Genomic DNA, 19717 nt, shown 5'->3' with positions numbered 1-19717 from the left:
AGAATTTGTTTTGCTCGCCGAACCGTTCAAGGGCATGTATACGAGTTGCATTTTGTCTTCTTGCAGTACTTTTAATGAAGAGGATTTCACTGCTGGTAGCTGCAATTGCCGTTGCGGCGGTCGGCGCCAATTCACCTATCGACAAAATCTATTTCCCCGAGAATGAAACGTCAATTCTGGATTTTGCAAACCGGGCCGGCGTTGATGGAGCTGTCACCCCAGACCCTTTTGGCGTAAGTAAAACGATGGAATTTTGATCATACTTGAGTTCAGTTTTAACAATAACAAAAAAAAAAGAAATGTTACATCAATGTTTTGAAATTCAAATATAAAATTTAGAATTTGTATCGCTTTTAATGTCAAGTACTCGATTTTTATTATTGCCATTTCGTAGCATGTTTAGTATAACTTTTTCAAAGGTGTGCTAGTTTACAACCGCTCTCAAATTACATATGCGTTATTGATGGAAATGCAGTTCAAATTTGATGTTTTGTTTCTTTTTCGGTTATCATTCGCGGCATCGTAACAGCCAAACTCACCGACACTCTCACCAATGACGTTAATCACCGCTCAAGGTGACAAGTGTACCTGTGTACCATATTTCATGTGCAAACCAGAAGCCGAATTCGCCGAGCAGAATAAGTTTAACGAAATTGATGTAAAGTAAGTACTAGACATGATCTTTTGATTTGTTTAAGTCATCTTATATCTAAAACATAACCAATAAATGGGTGACAGAAAATAGTCCGATTATTGAATTCTGTAAATTTTGCTTCCGAAATCAATGCAGATACCAAAAACTTTTTGTTTAATTATTCCTTTCTTATTGAACAAAATTTTGTTAATGTTCCATTAGTGAATTCTCATAAGGAGTGTATCGAAAATAAGCTATCCAGATACATTCGTGTTGTACGCATGCATTTGTGATGTTTTTCATGTTCAGATCACAGCATGCTGTGTGTTTGGCTGTTAGCTTTCGTATGTTTACTTGTTTGTGCGGTTGAAATTCCGCGTTTTCAAAATGTCGCGTATTGAAAAGGAAGTGAAAATTAAGGTTCTGGACACATGGCTAAGTGAGAAGGGAATTACTCATTCAGTAATAGCCGTTCAACCGAGAAGGTTGTGTATAGAAGCGTACAGTTTAATAACGCTGGTTGGTTTACACGCGTTAAATACGACAACGGTTGAACTACAGGTAGAGACCTGTTGGCAGCAGCCGTTAAAACGTATAGTCGTGCTGCATAAGAGAGCCCTAGTGCTGGGCCAAGCTGGTGAAGGAAACAACAAAGGGCGTTTCCCAAACTCTACCCAGGCCGCAATATACAGACACAAGTGCTGAGCAGGAGAGTGCAAAGGCACATCGAAGAGGAAGAGTGCAAAGGCACATAGAAGCAGGAGAGTGCAAAGGCACACCGGTGCGAAGGCACTTCGGTGCAGAAGCATATCGGTGCGGAGCACAAGGAAGAAGGAGACAAGACAACTCGGTCTTTCCACTGCCATACAACACGCAGGTATACACCGGTGACCTGCGCTGGTTACAGCTGGCGAAGACGAAAGCAAATCGGAATTCGAGTGGTGCTGGATGTCAGGTAGCAGTAGCATCACATCATATTCTATCGCTACAGTGAGCTTCAGCATTGTATCAACGTCCAGATACATCCAACAAGAACATCTAGAGCAACGAGGATCTACACGGCAGTGCAACGGAGATAGACAACAATTTCAAGGTAGAAGTTTTTTCTTTTCCTTTTGATTGAGTACTGTGTAGTGTTGGTTTCAAATTTTATTTTAAAGTTTAGTTAAAAATTCTAATGTAATGGATGAATCCATGGACGTAAATCCTAGCATGAATCCGATACCCCCACGAACGAAAAAATATCAGGAGAGCTCTTCTGGGCCTTGGATAGTCTTTTTTAGACGTATATCAAAGCCATTAAACATTTTTCAAATTAATAAAGGTTTGACATCACGATACTCTTCAATCAAAGAGATCATAAAAGTAAATAACGATAAAATTCGTGTTGTGGTAAATAATTTGAAACACGCGAATGATATTGTCTCTTCGGAACATTTCAATAAAGAGTATAAAGTTTACATACCCTCCAAAGATGTCGAAATTGACGGTGTTGTTACCGAAGCGAGTCTTTCGGTAGATGATTTACTCAAGCATGGTGTTGGTCGTTTCAAGAACTCTATGCTTGAGGGTGTGAAAATACTGGAGTGCAAACAACTGTACTCAGTAGTTCATGAAGAGGAAAAAAAAGTTTATCGCCCATCAGACTCGTTTCGAGTGACATTTGCCGGGTCTGCGTTGCCGTCCCATGTCTATGTCGATAAAATTCGCCTCCCTGTTCGGCTCTTTGTTCCAAATGTAATGAATTGTACGAACTGCAAAAAATTCGGCCACACAGCTACTTACTGTAGTAATAAACCAAAATGTATTAAGTGTGAAGGGCCTCATAAAGATAATGATTGCAACAAGGAAATTGAAAAATGTATTTATTGTGGGAATAGTCCTCATGATGATATTTCAGTATGCACTGCATTTAAAGTGCACAAAGACAAAATTAAGCTTTCTTTAAAAGCACGGTCTAAGCGCACATATGCAGAAATGCTTAAAACGGTCATTGATGTCCCTCCTTTGGAAACCGAAAACGGGTTTTCAAATCTAGAGGAACCAGAGGACTCTGACTCTGACGAAAATAGTGAAGGTAATTCGTTTATCACTACCCAAGGGTCAGTTAAGAGAAAGAAGTCTTCCTCCAAATTACCAAAAAAGACACCTAAAATTTCATCTTCAAAAAAAGATCCCCGTGTTAAACAAAAAAAGTCAAAACCAAAGACTGTGCCTCCTGGTTTGTCAAATTCACAAACCAATCCAGGATATAGTACAGAAAAAGATAATAATCCAGTGGGCTCCATTTCACAGCCACCAACAGGATTACTGAAGTTTTCGGAAATTGTTGAATGGATTTTCTCAGCATTCAATATATCTGAACCCTTAAAGACCCTCATAATGGCATTCCTTCCAATAGCTAGAACCTTTTTGAAGCAGTTATCAGCTCAATGGCCAATTGTCTCAGGTTTTGTATCTTTTGATGGATAATTTATCACCCGTCGCAAATGATACAATCACTGTCCTGCAGTGGAATTGTCGAAGCATCATGCCAAAACTTGATTCATTTAAAATATTATTGCATAGTCAAAAATGTGATGTATTTGCTTTATGCGAAACATGGCTTACTTCAAACATAGCTTTAAATTTTAATGATTTTAACATTATACGTCTCGATAGAGACTCTCCGTATGGTGGAGTGCTTTTGGGAATTAAGAAATGCTATTCCTTTTATAGATTAAACATCCCTTCAACTTCTAGTATAGAAGTTGTTGCTTGCCAAATAAACATTAAAGGCAAAGATATTTGCATAGCTTCGGTTTATATTCCTCCAAAAGCACAAGTTGGACAGCAACAGCTTAATGAAATGGTTGAAGCCCTTCCTGCACCACGATTGATTCTGGGGGATTTAAATTCGCACGGTATTATGTGGGGTTCCGTTTACAATGATAGCAGATCATCTTTAATACAAAACATTTGTGACAATTTTAGCATGACGGTATTAAATATGGGTAGCATGACACGGATCCCAAGACCTCCGGCACGCCCAAGTGCATTAGATCTATCTCTTTGCTCAACATCAATTCGACTAGATTGCACCTGGAAAATACTGCCTGATTTACACGGTAGCGATCATTTACCAATCATCATCTCAATTAGCAGTAGCAATTGCATTGCTACCTCCGCTAGTATTCCATATGATTTGACAAAAAATATCGACTGGATTAAATACCAAAGTAGTATCTCTAGTATTTTGAATTCAATGGAAGAGCTCCCTCCACTTGAAGAATATGACTTCCTCATTTGTTCGATTCTGGAGGCAGCAGAACAATCCCAAACTAAACGCTTTCCTGGGCCAACGACTAACAGAAGGCCTCCCAACCCCTGGTGGGACAAAGAGTGCTCAGAGGCTAAACTCGCAAAACAAAATGCTTGCAAGACGTTTCTAAAACGGGGAGGAGGAACTCCTCAGAATTTTGAAAAACTTATGGTTTTAGAAACCAAGTACAAGAGCATACTTCGAGCCAAAAAATGTAGCTATTGGAGACATTTTGTCGAAGGTTTGTCAAGAGATACCTCAATGAGCACTCTTTGGAACACGGCCAGACGAATGAGGAATCGTAACGTGGGCAATGAGAGTGATGAATACTCGAACCGATGGATATTTGACTTTGCTAGGAAAGTTTGCCCAGATTCTGTTCCTACGCAGAGCATTATACGGGAATCTCCTCCAAATAATGGTTTTATTAATAACCCATTTTCAATGATGGAATTTTCTATAGCACTCTTGTCTTGTAACAATAACGCTCCAGGGTTGGACAGAATTAAATTCAACTTGGTGAAGAATCTGCCCAACCTCGCAAAAAGACGTTTGTTGGAATTGTTCAACAAGTTTCTTGAGCAAAATATTGTTCCACCTGACTGGAGACAAGTGAAAGTTATCGCCATTCAAAAACCGGGGAAACCAGCTTTCAATCACAACTCATGTAGACCCATTGCAATGTTGTCCTGCATCAGAAAATTGTTCGAAAAAATTATTCTACGACGTCTCGACACTTGGGTCGAGACGAACGGTTTGTTGTCAGATACTCAGTTTGGCTTCCGTAGAAATAAAGGGACGAATGATTGCCTTGCATTACTTTCGTCTGACATCCAAATTGCCTTCGCTCAAAAGCAACAAATGGCATCTGTATTTTTAGACATTAAAGGAGCATTTGATTCAGTTTCCATTGATGTTCTTTCAGACAAGCTTCACCAAAATGGACTCCCAGTGGTTATAAATAATTATTTGCACAACCTTTTGTCAGAGAAACACATGCATTTTTCACATGGCGATTTGGCAACACTCAGAAATAGTTACATGGGTCTCCCGCAAGGCTCATGCCTCAGTCCGCTCCTCTATAATTTTTACGTAAATGACATTGACAGCTGTCTAGTAACCCCATGTACACTAAGACAATTGGCAGATGATGGCGTGGTTTCAGTTACTGGACCCAAAGCTATTGATCTGCATAAACCATTGCAAGATACCTTAGATAACTTGTCCGATTGGGCTGTTCATCTTGGTATCGAATTCTCTGCGGAGAAAACAGAGTTAGTCGTCTTTTCAAGAAAGCATGATCCCGCGCAGCTTCAGCTCCATATGATGGGAAGAATGATCCAACAGGTTTTAACTTTTAAATACCTCGGGGTGTGGTTCGATTCCAAATGCACGTGGGGAGGACACATTAGGTTTCTGATAACAAAATGCCAACAAAGAGTAAATTTTCTTCGAACAATAACAGGATCTTGGTGGGGTGCTCATCCGGAAGATCTAATAAAATTGTATCAGACAACGATACTTTCAGTGATGGAATATGGATGCGTTTGCTTTCGTTCCGCTGCAAACTCTCATATTATCAAACTGGAGCGAATTCAGTATCGTTGTTTGCGAATTGCTTTAGGGTGCATGCATTCGACACATACAATGAGTCTTGAAGTTCTGGCGGGAGTTCTTCCATTAAAAGATCGATTTTGGGAGCTTTCATCACGCCTGCTAATAAGATGTGAGGTGCTGAATCCCATGGTAATTAATAATTTCGAACGACTAGTCGAGCTTCGATCTCAAACAAAATTCATGACAGTATATTTTAACCATATGTCACAGGAAATCAACCCTCCAAGATATATTCCTATCCGTGTCAGCCTCCTAAATGTCCCTGACTCAACTTTATTTTTCGATACATCCATGCAGCGCGAAGTGCGTGGAATCCCGGATCATCTACGTTCGACGGAAATCCCAAAAATATTTTCAAGTAAGTTCAGGCATATTGACTCTGAGAAAATGTTTTACACGGACGGATCGCGAATTGAAGAAGCGACAGGGTTTGGTATGTTCAACAATAATGTTTCGGCCTCATTTAGGCTTCAAGAACCTGCATCTGTTTATATAGCAGAGTTAGCAGCAGTTCATTATAGTTTGAGTGTAATCGTCACATTATCTCCAAACCATTATTTCCTCTTCACAGATAGTCTGAGTGCAATTGAAGCCATTCGCTCAAACATGACTGGCAAGACTGAACCGTTTTTCCTGGGCAAAATAAAACAGTGCCTGAACGACATATTGAACAATAATTATCTAATCACTATAGTCTGGGTCCCGGCTCATTGCTCCATTCCTGGCAATGAAAGAGCCGATATTTTAGCCAAACGTGGTGCTATTGAGGGTGAAATTTATGAGAGACCAATTGCTTTCAACGAATTCTATAGCTCGTCTCGCCAAAGAACACTTGCCAGCTGGCAAGCTTCTTGGGATAAAGATGATCTGGGTCGGTGGATGCACTCAATTATTCCGAAAATATCGACAAAGGCATGGTTCAGGGGACTGGATGTGTGTAGAGATTTCATTCGTGTGATGTCCAGACTCATGTCCAATCACTACACGTTAGATGCACATCTCCTTCGAATTGGGCTCTCCGAGACTAATCATTGTGCTTGTGGCGAAGGTTATCGAGATATTGATCATGTCGTTTGGACATGCGTGGAGTATCGTGATGTCAGATCTCAACTAATAAATTCTTTGCGTACCCAAGGTAGACTATCCAATATCCCAGTTCGAGACATTCTTGCTTGTCGTGACCTTTCATACATGAAACTTATTTATCATTTCATAAAGAAAACTGGAGTTTCAATTTAATAAAGGCCCCTTTCAAGACTTAGTTCTGATCCCAGCTGCGTCCATGAGTTCAACCAATAGCTAAATTAGAATAAAAATAATGTAATGATACAAACAAACTCGAAACAGTTTATGAAATTATTAACAAAATGTCTGAAAATAACAGCTTATTTTATAATTTATAGAAGTTAATCGTTTGGTTCAAATAATATTTCCGAGTAGATTTCATAATTAATGACGAGTTACCTAAGATGATATTTAAGTAATAAGAGAATATGTTTTAATAAATGCAAAACGTTGTGACTATGTTAGGATTAAATTAGGATAAGAATATTATGTAAAAGTGATGCTACGGCGAAGAAAAACTTATGTAAACTGCCTTAAGAAATAAACGTATTTATGAAAAAAAAAAAAAAGGGAATTACTATGCGAAAATTGGCAAAGCGGTTTGGAATTCATAATTCCAGTGGTAAAACGTTCATTAATATGTTTGGAGAACACTATTCGTTGGATGAGCTACCAGGAAGAGGCAGAAAACCCGGTTTTTCCAACCCGAAATTAGTCCAGAAAGTGGTATCTCTAGCCTTGAAGAAAATATCAATGTCAATACGTGATTTGGCCAAAAAAGCAGGAACGAGTGCCGGAATGATCCAGCATATCAAGAGGCGAAATCACCTGAAGACCTACAAGAAGCAGAAAATCTCGAAACAAAGTGTAGAACAGAAGAAGCGAGCAGCATGGGACGATGGGACTTATGTAAAGGAGGACTCAAAAATCCTTTCAGGTCCACAATGCTTGACTGTCGTTGTTGCGGAAGATGTGAATGATGCGGACAGGTCGATTCAAGTAGAGAAACTCGGTCGAAAGATGCTGGTATGGCAAGCAATATGTTCCTGTGGGTTGAAGTCAACAATTTTTTACACTACCGGAACTATAAATGCAGAAATCTATCGATCTGAGTGTCTCCAGGAGAGATTGCTGCCATTATATAAGAAGCATAGTACACCTCCACTGTTTTGGCAGGATTTAGCGTCGGCTCACTATGCCAAAACCACTCTCAATTGGCTTGTGGAAAAAGGTATAAATTTCGTTGAAAAATATATCAATCCACCAAATTGCCCTCAGCTTCGATCCATCGAACGTTACTGGGCAATCGTGAAGAGGGTCTTCAAGAAGACTGGTAAGGCAGCTGGGAACATGCAGGAGTTCAAAAAAATTTGGTCTCAAGCGTCCAAAACATGCGATGCAATACTTGTCCGGAACTTGATGAAGAGCGTTCGATCAAAAGTTCGAAAATTCTTGAAGGAATAACATAAATTTTATTCGGTTTTCATTATACTCAAGTTTAACCTCGAACAATAACGGATCAATTTTTAGTTTGAATAAAATATCGTTTTTTATCATAATTTGAAAGAAAAATTTGTGGATAGCTTATTTTCGATATAATCCTTAGATCGCGCTCTCAATTGCACAGTACATTTTAAGGCAATGCAACAGTTATCTCAATCATGTCAAAACACGCGTTTTTTATGCGTGCTTCAGGAGTTATTTATAGAGCTTTCATGTCTTCAGAAGAATTTCTGTTTGATATAATCCACTTCTTTTAATATAATCAAAGTTATCATTAATTCGCTTACAAGTGAGTTGAAAAAAAATTCCATAAAATACGAGATAGAGTATGTATGTCTATAGAAAAGTTGTAAATCATATTTAAACATGAAAACATGCCAAAGACATGTATACTTTAAAATGCATTGGTGTCGAGATATGATGCATTGTTTATTAGATAGTTCCAAAATCAAGTTTTTCCATCATAACTTTTTTCAATGAATTTTTAGAATTTTTAAATGTTCTACAATTATATTTTAATTATCAAAATACCTATTTTTGTCAAATTTTACATATGTTTAAGTTCACAAACTAAAAAGTTGGAAACGTTGAAACATGTTTTTTTAAGTGTGTTTTCATATAAATTTAAGCGAATTTAAGTTGTGGCTACTCATTTTTCTAATAGTGTTTGTCCATACTTTCAAACTTTGTTGAAATTATATATTTTCATATTTTTGAGATGATGATATTTCAATATGTAGTATTTTGTAATTAAATTGGTCAAAAACTTTTGAATTTGTGAACTTAAACATATGCAACCTTTGACAAAAATAGGTATTTTAATAATTAAAAAATACTTGTAGAACACTCAAAAATTCTAGAAATTCATTGAACGAAGTTATGATGGAAAAACTTGATTTTGGGAGTCTCTAATAAACAATGGATCATATCTCGACACCAATGCATTTTTAAATGTTCATGTCTTTAGCATGTTTTCATGCATAAATATGATCAACAAACTTTCTAAAAACACAAATAATCTTTTTCGTATTATATGCAAAATATTGTAATGCAAATACTCACTTGTAGGTGAATTAATGACAATTTAGATTATATTAAAAGAAGCGGAATATATCAAACAGAAATTCTGCTGAAGACATGAAAGCTCCAAACCCCTGAAGCACAAATGAACAAAACGCGTGTTATGACATGACCATGGGACCACTATGCAATTAGAGCTTTAATTTGAATCATGATTTGTGAAAATCGGTTTAACCGTTGCTAAGAAATCGAAGTGTGTTCCGGTTATGAAGCTTTTCTCCACTATTACCGGTGCGTTCGGAAGCGGAAACCGGGAACTAGAAGTCGCAAAATAAATTTATATATCCACTAACTAACAAGGTATGCGAACTAGATGAATTTTTATAAATTTAAAAATTTGCATTTCTCATGAAATTGAAAATTTTTCACTTGTCGTGCTTTAAAACCGCGAGTAAAAGTCGGATCTGGATCAATTGTTCGAGGACTTTTTAAAGAATTTCAAGACTTTTCCTTTGCATTCTAGTTTGTGAAAATCGGTTGAGGAGCATATTGCCTTCTAATTCCGGAACCGGAAGTCGGATGAAGATCGGATCGGGATAAAATTCAATAGCGATCTATTTGATCATAATGCTTTTCATTCGAATCGAAGTTTGTGAAAATCGGTTCAGCCATCTCTGAGAAAATCGAGTGACATTATTTGTCACATACTCACGTACATACATACACACACAGATATTTGCTCAGTTTATCAAACTAAGTCGAATGGTATATGACATCCGGACCACGGTTCAAAAGTCGGATTTCACTGTGATTGTATAGCCTTTCTGCATGAGAAAGGCAAAAATATAAATATTAGACCTTTTGATATACTGAATTGATACAGCAAAAATGTTTCATAGATTCTTGATTTTTTTTCAGTAAACATCACAATTAATCTGATCTTTCTAATCATTGTTTCTGGTGTTAAGCCGGTAGGGAGAGTAACAATAAGAACTAACACCTATCTAGGTCTAGATAGTTGCGGAGATGATCTTCCTATAAAAGGGTCATTAAAACATCAAAATGATACTTCATGGTCTTAATCCTTAACCACGTGTTAAAAATTTCGTTAGCTAAATCATACATTTCAATTTCCACATTCAAAAGATTCAAGAAAAAAAAGTTTTCCAGATTTCTGATCTCTGAATTCGCCTATGCCTTTATCTGACCCTGTCAAATGAAATGTTATCATATTTCAACTAAAATATGGTCATAAAATGGCATCACTGATATGCATTTTGATGAAATTGAATCAATAATTAGAAAACTTGAAAACGCTCCTTACAATGATGGAAAACGAAAAAATAATTTCTATTCTCAAACATAATAAAAGTCCCATTGAAACCGCTCGTTTACCTTACTTTGTTAGTTAATTTAAGAAAAGACATATCTTAGTAAGAATGATGTCTCATTTACATTAGAATTCTTTATTTTTTATCGGAGCAGTTTGGGTTTCGTCTTGAGCATTGAACTACTCATTTACTTGTTAGAGTAACAAGGGGAGAGTCGCTTAACACAAACTATATTGTGCCTCTAAAAAAACATGAGTTATACTGTGAACCTAAGTTTGTCACTCTGTGCCCCATGAAACAGCTACTTGTCAAAACTGAGCCCTTTGTATGCCGCAACTGTTCAACTGTATGAAAACGAAAGTGCCAATATTGATAAATGCACCAACGCATTGTGTTAATGCGTGATTGGCATATTGTTCTAAGCGTCCTCCCCTTGTAGAATAACGAACAAGATAAAAGCTAACAGCTCTTCTGGTTTATCCACTGCAGTTACTCTTCTAGATACAGAAAAACCATTTGGCAGTGTTTGGTACAAAGGTTTATTTGCAAAAATGTCCGATTTTCAGTTGTAATTTATTTGATCAAAATTATTTAACTGATCATGATCTCCCAAATTGACATACCATTACTTTTACACAAACTACACTAATATGGCATAAAACATACTCTTCTGGAATGGCTGGCTCATACTTAACGAATCGTGTACAGGTAGTCCACTTCCAAAACATACTGTCTGAACCAATTAATGTAACTTCTGGCGTACCTCAGGGTTCTCACTTAGGGCCTCTCCTTTTCATTTTACATATAAACGACATTTCCTTTATACTCAAAAATCTGAAAATGCGAAATCAATCTATTCCACATTTGGTGTTGCAAAAGTCTACTCCAACTCAATGTAAAAAAATATAACTCAATAACTTTCAGTAGGAAAAATGAAACTATATCTATAAACACATATCTAGGAAATCAACTTGTAAAAAAATGTAAAATTGTACGAGATTTAGGCGTAATCTTAGACTCCAAGCTCACTTTTGTGGAATACTACAATACCATAATCAATAAAGCAAATAGCATGCTGGGCTTTATTAAACGCTTCAGTCATAACTTTCAGGACCCATACACAATTAAAATATTATACAGTACATATGTCAGACCTATTTTGAAATATTGCAACCTAGTATGGAATCCATACAATATTATTCACGAAGAATGCATCGAATCTATTCAAAAACAATTTCTTTTATATGCACTTCGTAAATTAAACTGGACAGCATTTCCTTTACCACCATATGAAGCACGCTGCATGCTCATCAATATTCAAACACTTAAAGAACGCCGCGACCTTGCAATGCTTTATTTTATCAGCGACATTATTTCTCAACGCATTCAATCACCTTCTTTATTATCGCAATTAAATTTTTATACACCTAGCCGTCAATAACGAACCAGGAAATTATTTTTAGAAAGAAACACTAGAACAAATTATGCAAAATATAGCCCAATCAATCGAATAATGCGCCACTACAAACAATATTGCGAACATCTTGACCTTGGTATGTCCAAAAATGAAATGAAATTCCAGCTTAGTCGAAGAAATAATGCGTAGTATCTAAGTAAACATTGTAAACCATTAATATGTAGTCTACATTTGCTTGACGAAATAAATAAATAAAAAAAAATAAATCAACGCGCTGGATGTCGCAACGTTCCTTGAGCCACCCTAATGTTTCTGAGTTAGAGGCTGCTACTTATGACCATAAAAAATTACCTATGTTTCGTATGCGACGTTTTATAAAATCGAATATTAAGTCCCAGTCTTTATATTTTTACAGCTACAATCCAGAAAGCTGCCAGGATGTTTTGGATGTATGCTGTCGGGCTGAAGACTCGCTCGTAGTACCTATGAACAATACTCCGGGAGCAGTGACTACGAATAGTAAACCTAAAGGTTGTGGCTTAAGAAATATCGGAGGCATTGATTTCACTCTCACTGGCAATTTTGTAAGCCGACAATTGCAACTGTCTGATACCTTCACTAGTCTACCTTCTTTTTATTTCAGAATAACGAAGCCGGTTTTGGTGAGTTCCCTTGGACGGTCGCTATAATAAAGACAACGGATGGCTCAAGTCATTGCGGTGGCTCACTGATTCATCCAAATCTGGTTCTAACGGGAGCACATTGCGTTCAGGGACAGCGCAGAGGTGAACTCAAAATTCGTGCTGGAGAGTGGGATACACAGACAACGAAAGAACGACTTCCGTTTCAGGAACGTCTGGTTACCCGTATCAACAGCCATCCTGATTTCAACCCTCGATCGTTAGCGTTTGATATTGCCATTTTGGAATTGGAGAGCCCTGTGAGTTTGACCGATCATATTAACGTGGTGTGCTTGCCACCGAATAACTATGACACAAGACGTTCCGACTGTTTCGCAAGTGGCTGGGGAAAGAATCAGTTTGGAAAGGCGGGGCGTTACAGTGTCATCATGAAAAAAGTTCCACTGCCACTTGTGGAATCATCGACATGTGAACGTCGACTGCAGAACACACGCCTTACAAGTCGGTTCAGACTACACCAAACCTTCATCTGTGCCGGTGGAGAGCAAGGGGTTGACACTTGCGAGGGAGATGGTGGCGCTCCTTTGGTATGTCCGATCGGATCTACTAACGACAATCGGTATGCTCAGATTGGTACCGTTGCATGGGGTATCGGATGTCACGAAAACATTCCTGCTGTTTATACTAATATTATGAGATTCAGATCGTGGATCGATAATGTAGTCAGAACACTTGGGCATGACATTACTGTCTACGATTCTAATCTTTCGCAATTTGCCGGACTATTTGGGTAAATGTTGATGCATTGATTTAGAATACATGATACAATGAACTGAACTAAACAATTCGGTGTTTGTGATTATTTGTTGTGCCGAAATGAACCCAACAAACAGACCGGGCCTAAATCTTATATTATTATTATTAATACTATATACTATTATATTATCATATATGTTGTTATGATGATAAGTCTTGAAGGTACGGCTATTAATTAGAGGGTAGGGTTCGAACATTTGCTCACTGATTAATAATACTAGCGCTTTATCATCTGAAGCACATATCTCGGTACATAGTTTAAAACGAACATGAAAATAGTAAAACTAGATTCAACTTATTCTTGAAGTCTTGAGATGGTCGGGTATAGAAATTCTTATACCCGAACCCGACCCGTACCCGAGTGATCAGCAAAAAAATTTACCCGTACCCGATCCGTACCCGATTAAAAATTTAAAAAATTACCCGTACCCGATCAAAAACAAAAAAAATTACCCGTACCCGATAAAAAATAAAAAAATATAACCGGACCCGATTAAAAATTACCTGTACCCGTACCCGACCCGAATGACTAGTAAAAATTTTACCAAAATTCAGGATGGAAAAAATAAAGTGTTTTAGATAGCGAGCCGTATCAGGTTCTAGTTGGTAAGTAAAATACATTAAAATGTTTGTTTACATTTAAACATATAAATACACTGTGAAGCATGAATAGATTTCCAATGTTTTTGGTACTTTATACTCATTTACAAATGTCAACAAAAGGAAGTAATATCTACTCATATTTTTCGAGAAGCATATTTACCCAAAATGTCGTAATACCCGTTGTATTCAATTTTGGGTAGTTATGGTTTTTACGAAACAGTGCGACTTTTGATCCAATTCTTTAGAACCACAGGTAAGCGTGCACATTATTTTGACACACAAATAAAAATCCACATTCGAATCACTTGAAAAATCACGTAAAATGGTTCCAAATGTCATGTTGAATATTATACGTGACGAAAATAATGTTATGCGAACATCCCCTAAAATGAATAGCGTCCCTCTCAGCATGCCGTTCAATTTTGTTGCTCAAACGCTTGTTGAACGAAATATTCGTTCAATTTGCTGAAACGGTTTGTTGTTGTTTTTTGTCTTGCAAAAATAGTGTGAAAATTAAGTGTTACCTTTACATAGAAAGAAAATGTGTTGTTATTCTACGTGAAGTGGAAGTATTGTGCAGGTATGTATTATTAGTTCAAACAAATAAGCGGAAAAAACTCAGAAATTCTGCAGTAAAACTAGTCCAACGGGGCTCCAACTCCTCGTGTTAAAAATGGCTCAACAATGGACCTCTGCCTGCCGGGTTTGTTGAACGAAAAAAATGGCATTCGGTTCAACGGTCTGTTTCAAAATCGCCAAACGAAGGTCCCGTGTTGGCCTCCCGTTGAACGATTGATTGGACTTTCATTGGACCAATGATCCAACGTATTGGACCAATGAAGGACCCCCGTTGAACGTTTTTTTCTAAGTGGGGTATCATCAGTTCGTTTACGTGAATTGACCAAACATCAAATAATTTTTTTTGATTAAACTTTTTACTACAAAGAAAAATGAATTATGATTTTGATTTGTAAGCCTCACAAACCCACACCCACGATGGTTTTTAAAGAAAACTTTTTTTATTGAACTTCTGTGCCACCTCCGGTGAAACCCTCAACGAGTGAAAACGGTGAAAATTTGAGTATTTCGCGAGAAAAGATTTTCACCCGTTCTTTTGCGACTCCACTTTGTCACGCATCGAGATTTTCATTTGTAGTCCAGTGAAAAGAAACGAAAATTAACTGGCAATATAGCCTAACTTGCTGTGCCATCAATCGGTGTCATTTCAAGTGAGGTGACACAATCCAGAAGTGAAGAATAAGAAGAACTTCTATGCAGATTTTCTGAAATAAATGTTCATGTTTTTATGGTTAGATTCCTAATAATTTATATGAAAATTTTGAAAATCTTCAACCAATATTTAAAGTAACAGTTTTCTGGTATCTGAATGTGATATTAGTACTACACTACATTTTATATATGAATCAAATAATTTTTACTGGATTGTGCATTAAACAGCTTTAAAATGGCAGTCCATCAAAACCTACGTTAAAAGTAGGGTCTGACCGCAACATCTTAGACACTGCCTTATGTCTAATTAAATACATATGTTATAAAAAAGTAGGGTGGAAAATATTCACATAACTTTTCACGTAACTATGATTGATCGATTTTTTTTAAATGAAGAAAAGAAATGTTTTTTTCTGGAAAAAGATGCCAGTTGTCAGGTCTGGTCCTAGGCGCGAATGTCAAAACACCTTGAATAAAATTGTTTATTTTTCGGAAGAACTTTTTTGCAATAAAAAATTCTCGTCAACGTGTAAACCTATTTATGTGAAGTACAAATGGTCGGGTATCGATCAGAAAAAAAAATTTACCTGTACCCGAGTGAGCAGTAAAATTTTTTACCCGTACCCGATTGAAAATAAAAAATTATACAAGTACCCGTCCAAAAACCCGTCGGGTACGGGTCGGGTTTCGGGTAAAAAACCCGAGAGCCGACCATCTCTAATAAGCATACAGATATTTTCATACAGTTAAATGAAGTATTGAATATGAGTGCCATTATGGAGATATGGTAAATCGAAAAACCGTTTGTGAAATGCAGCTTAGTTAATTAGTGAAAGCTCATTGGCTCATCTACTGCAAAATCAAACCGCATTCGTCATAAAACAATGCTCTGCATTTGATGTGACCAATGTGGTGTAGTGTATTGCGAGATATTGAACCTAGGACGGCTAATAATAATAACTAAAAAAAAGTAAGGGGTGTGTAATGTCAGAGACATAACTGGATGTCGTGAATACGAATAAAACTGACACGATTTCTTTACACTTTCGAATTCGAATTGATAGTTGATCGATTGTGTGAAGATATCTGCCTGACTACCTCAAAATCGTCGTCCTTGCGCGAAAAACCCAAGCAAAAGTAAAGAGTTTTCCGCGTTGTTTTAAAATTTTCAGAAAATTTATTTTTTGATTTGTTTGAGGTTATCTCACACTGTTCAAAATATTATCCGGACCCGAAAGACAATAGTTAAAAGGTCCTTAATAAACTTAATAAAAAAAAAATTTTATCCTAAATTCCTAATCATATTTTTGATGAAATAGTGAAAGAATTATGTTGCTGCCATTAATACAAGTCGAGATATTCACGATTAAGTTCTGCCCATTCTTCCATATGGCTAATTTTGAAAATGCGCCCCATAGTAAAGTAAGTCTCCTGATTGATTTGATATATTATTTGATTGTATCAGTGCTCAACTTCTGATGATATCGAATGAATGGAAAGTTGACTTTTTGAAAACCAACCGCGGGAGATGTCCGATATGTTAGCATTTTTAACTAGTTTTTTTTAATTAAATAATCTAATTTTGAAGGCACAATTCTTAAGCCCTAGGATGCCGAGGGTGTATCTAATTTTAAATAGTTTTGGTTTGTATTTGTTTATTCTCAAAAGTACATCTACGGATGATCCAAATGGAATTTGGACCTTTTTTCTACCGTTTCATAGAGTTTTAATTTAATTAAATTTTTTATTAGGTGCGTTACGAATCTAATATATTTACTTTATTTTTAACATGAAGTTATTTGCTATATGCGTTATTGAAAGTTGTTCCGATTGTTCCATCAAGCTAATTGAAAGCAACGTTGAATTCAAGGAAATATTGCATGCAAGAAATTGAAAGGTAAATCCCGAAGAGGTATTGTCAATTTCTTCTCATTTCCAACAGGGATGCCAGATAGAGAAAACAAAGCAAACGTTTGAACTGTCTGCACAAATACAAATTATAATAACTTCAAAACACGATTTAAAAACGAATTTTCAATCTTGGGTAAACATGAAGCTCGTTCTAACTTACGGCTGAACGTAATACCAATTTGTATCACAAATGCATGTTAAACATAATAACTTCCAAAATGGAATCTGCTTCTTAGTCTAATCGTTAACATATGTTAACAGGAACTGATAAAAAGCACGTTTACCGCGCTATGAATAACACGAGAATATTCATATATTGTCTGAGCATACGTATTTGGTTACTGTCACTAAAACCACTTTGTTCTGAAGATTACGATGACATTTTTGCAGATACGATGACATTTTTTTGACCACCGTCAGTAAATCTGGCATCTCTGAGCTTAGTGGAAGGTTGACGCTACCTTTTCATGCCGGGAACAGCGTTGCCAGATATACCGACTCATCAGTGTCTATACCGATATTTGCCTTGTATCCAGCAAAACAGATAGGTTCTACCAATAGATACCAATTAGGAATCATTATTGATCAGATTGATAAAAATTATCGGTATCGATGGTTTGTCACAGACATAACTGGAGGATGTGAACACGAATAAAATTTACTTGATTCTCTCACACTTCCAAAAATCGTTCATCGATCGTATTAGTTGTTTGCTTGTAGAAGATTTGCAACATTCACTACTTTGTTTCCAGAGTAAGTACGAAGTAGTAGTTTTTTTTACTAAAGTTTGGTTTATTGACGATTTTCAACCACGTGAAACAAAAGAGTAAAAAATACAACGTTGTTTATGTAGAATTACAGGAAAGCTTTGTATAGTTCTTTGGGATTATTTTAATTGTTCCAAAAACAACCGTTTTGTGCAATTTATCCAATGTTGAGCACTTTTTGTGATCAGTTTTTTTATCTACACCAGAACATAATTTCAGGATCTGGATCTAGGAACTGGAATTTAATTGAAGGACTACATTGGGATCCCGGAACATGCTCTGGATTCAGTTGCAAAATTCAGCGATGCGATGATTGCGATTACTGATACGATTACGATATGTTGTTTCCGCTGTTGAATTACCTAAAATATCTGTTGTTGCTTCTTTTGGTGGAAGGAAGTCCTTACAAAGAGGTCCAGTTCCATTCAAATCACGAGAAGAAATGGTCGATTTTAGACGATGGTTTACCATTCATACTCGTCCAGTTGAACGTTGGGGCTGGCATGTGCCTAACTATCTCGAAACCGTTTTTTGCACCCACTGTACTCGATGAGTATAGATTTTTGCCATGCAGTCAGCGTTGCCAAGTCATTTTTCTCGTCAACATAAGTTCACGGGAATGTCACCAAAGCTCATTTTGGTGAGCAAAAAAAAGGTCTCGTGACAACCTTTTCTCTTGTCTATCCATCGGTATTTATATGTACGATCCGTGAATTATCGGTATTTTGGGAGTAGGGTAACCAAGGATGGCTTTTATCGTATCAATGAACGTTCACTCTTCACTCTTGACACGATTGAATCAGTGCCATCAAAGAGAGACTAATATCATCGCAACAACAAACACCCGACATGGCTCATTTAACATAGAATCGACACTAGTGCGAGAGCGAATTTCTCTCGATGACATTTCTGAGAATCAAAGGTTAGCTCGCTGCTGTGGGGATTCTCTCTGAAGCAACAAACGGTCGCTTATTCTCGTTTCGCGATCCGATTCTGTATGGACAGTGGATAATTGCGATAGAATCATTTTTCTATTGCCGCTTATTCCAACTATGTGCATATAACCTTTGTATAAGTTGTGTCTATGAAAATGTATGTGAATGCTCCACACTAGGGTTTTGAAATATTGCAACCTAGTATGAGAAACATCAAGATGAACCATCGATTCGATTTTCTGCGATAATTGTCAACTTGCGATTCTCTCTTGGGAAATTCCACACAGCAACGATCATTGTCAGACTGTAAATTTTTTTTGAGGGCGTGAAATACTCAGAGTATGAAGTGGAGCGAAGAAATGTAGAAAAATTCTCTCGTGGTTCATGCATTGAGAGACTCGAGTTCTTGTAGCATCCTCTACCGGATTGAAAATGTTGTATACAATATAGATAGCAATATAGCAGCTTCTGTCAAATTTTCGGCAATCACCAACACTGAGGGTAACAGAGGTATTTTGGCCACTTCATATATTTAAGGCCCACCTAACAAACTATATGGATTCAATCGATCTTAGGTAACCCATGTTGCATCAGTTTGAAGCTAATCACATTAAATTACCTATTGCGGAAGGATTTTTCAAAGATATTAAAACATTTGGTGGATATTTTTACAAAGTGGGCCAAAATAAAATCGATCCTAAAGCGGGCCAAAATACCTCTGTTACCCTACATATCTGTATTGGGTCAAATATCTGTATAAATACCGATAAATCGGTATACCTGGCAACGTTGCATGCAATGATCCTGTACTCTATGAATCGGCTGCGAAGTCTGTTGAAGCAGAAAGGCCAAATTCCACAAAAGTAATGTATTGCCAAGACTTTGCTTACAGATTTTTGGAAAATTGTCTGGCATCCCAGGTTACA

At 36.9% G+C, this 19717-nt stretch overlaps 1 protein-coding gene across 1 annotated transcript in view; it reads left to right on the top strand.

Moving 5' to 3' along the window:
* The window catches only part of LOC131433931 (uncharacterized), a 55703-nt gene extending 42329 nt beyond the window's left edge, over positions 1 to 13374 (top strand). The window contains exons 6-9 of the mRNA XM_058600552.1: positions 67 to 233; positions 530 to 663; positions 12304 to 12472; positions 12532 to 13374. Of these exons, the coding sequence (XP_058456535.1) occupies positions 67 to 233; positions 530 to 663; positions 12304 to 12472; positions 12532 to 13323 (1262 nt within the window). The 3' untranslated portion in view covers positions 13324 to 13374. The remainder of the gene's footprint in view (positions 1 to 66; positions 234 to 529; positions 664 to 12303; positions 12473 to 12531) is intronic.
* The last annotated feature ends 6343 nt before the right edge of the window (positions 13375 to 19717 follow it).

The sequence above is a fragment of the Malaya genurostris genome, chromosome 3 (genome assembly GCF_030247185.1).
Source record: "Malaya genurostris strain Urasoe2022 chromosome 3, Malgen_1.1, whole genome shotgun sequence".
Classification (NCBI taxonomy): Eukaryota; Metazoa; Arthropoda; class Insecta; order Diptera; family Culicidae; genus Malaya; species Malaya genurostris.
This window is presented reverse-complemented; position numbering and strand designations above follow the sequence as displayed.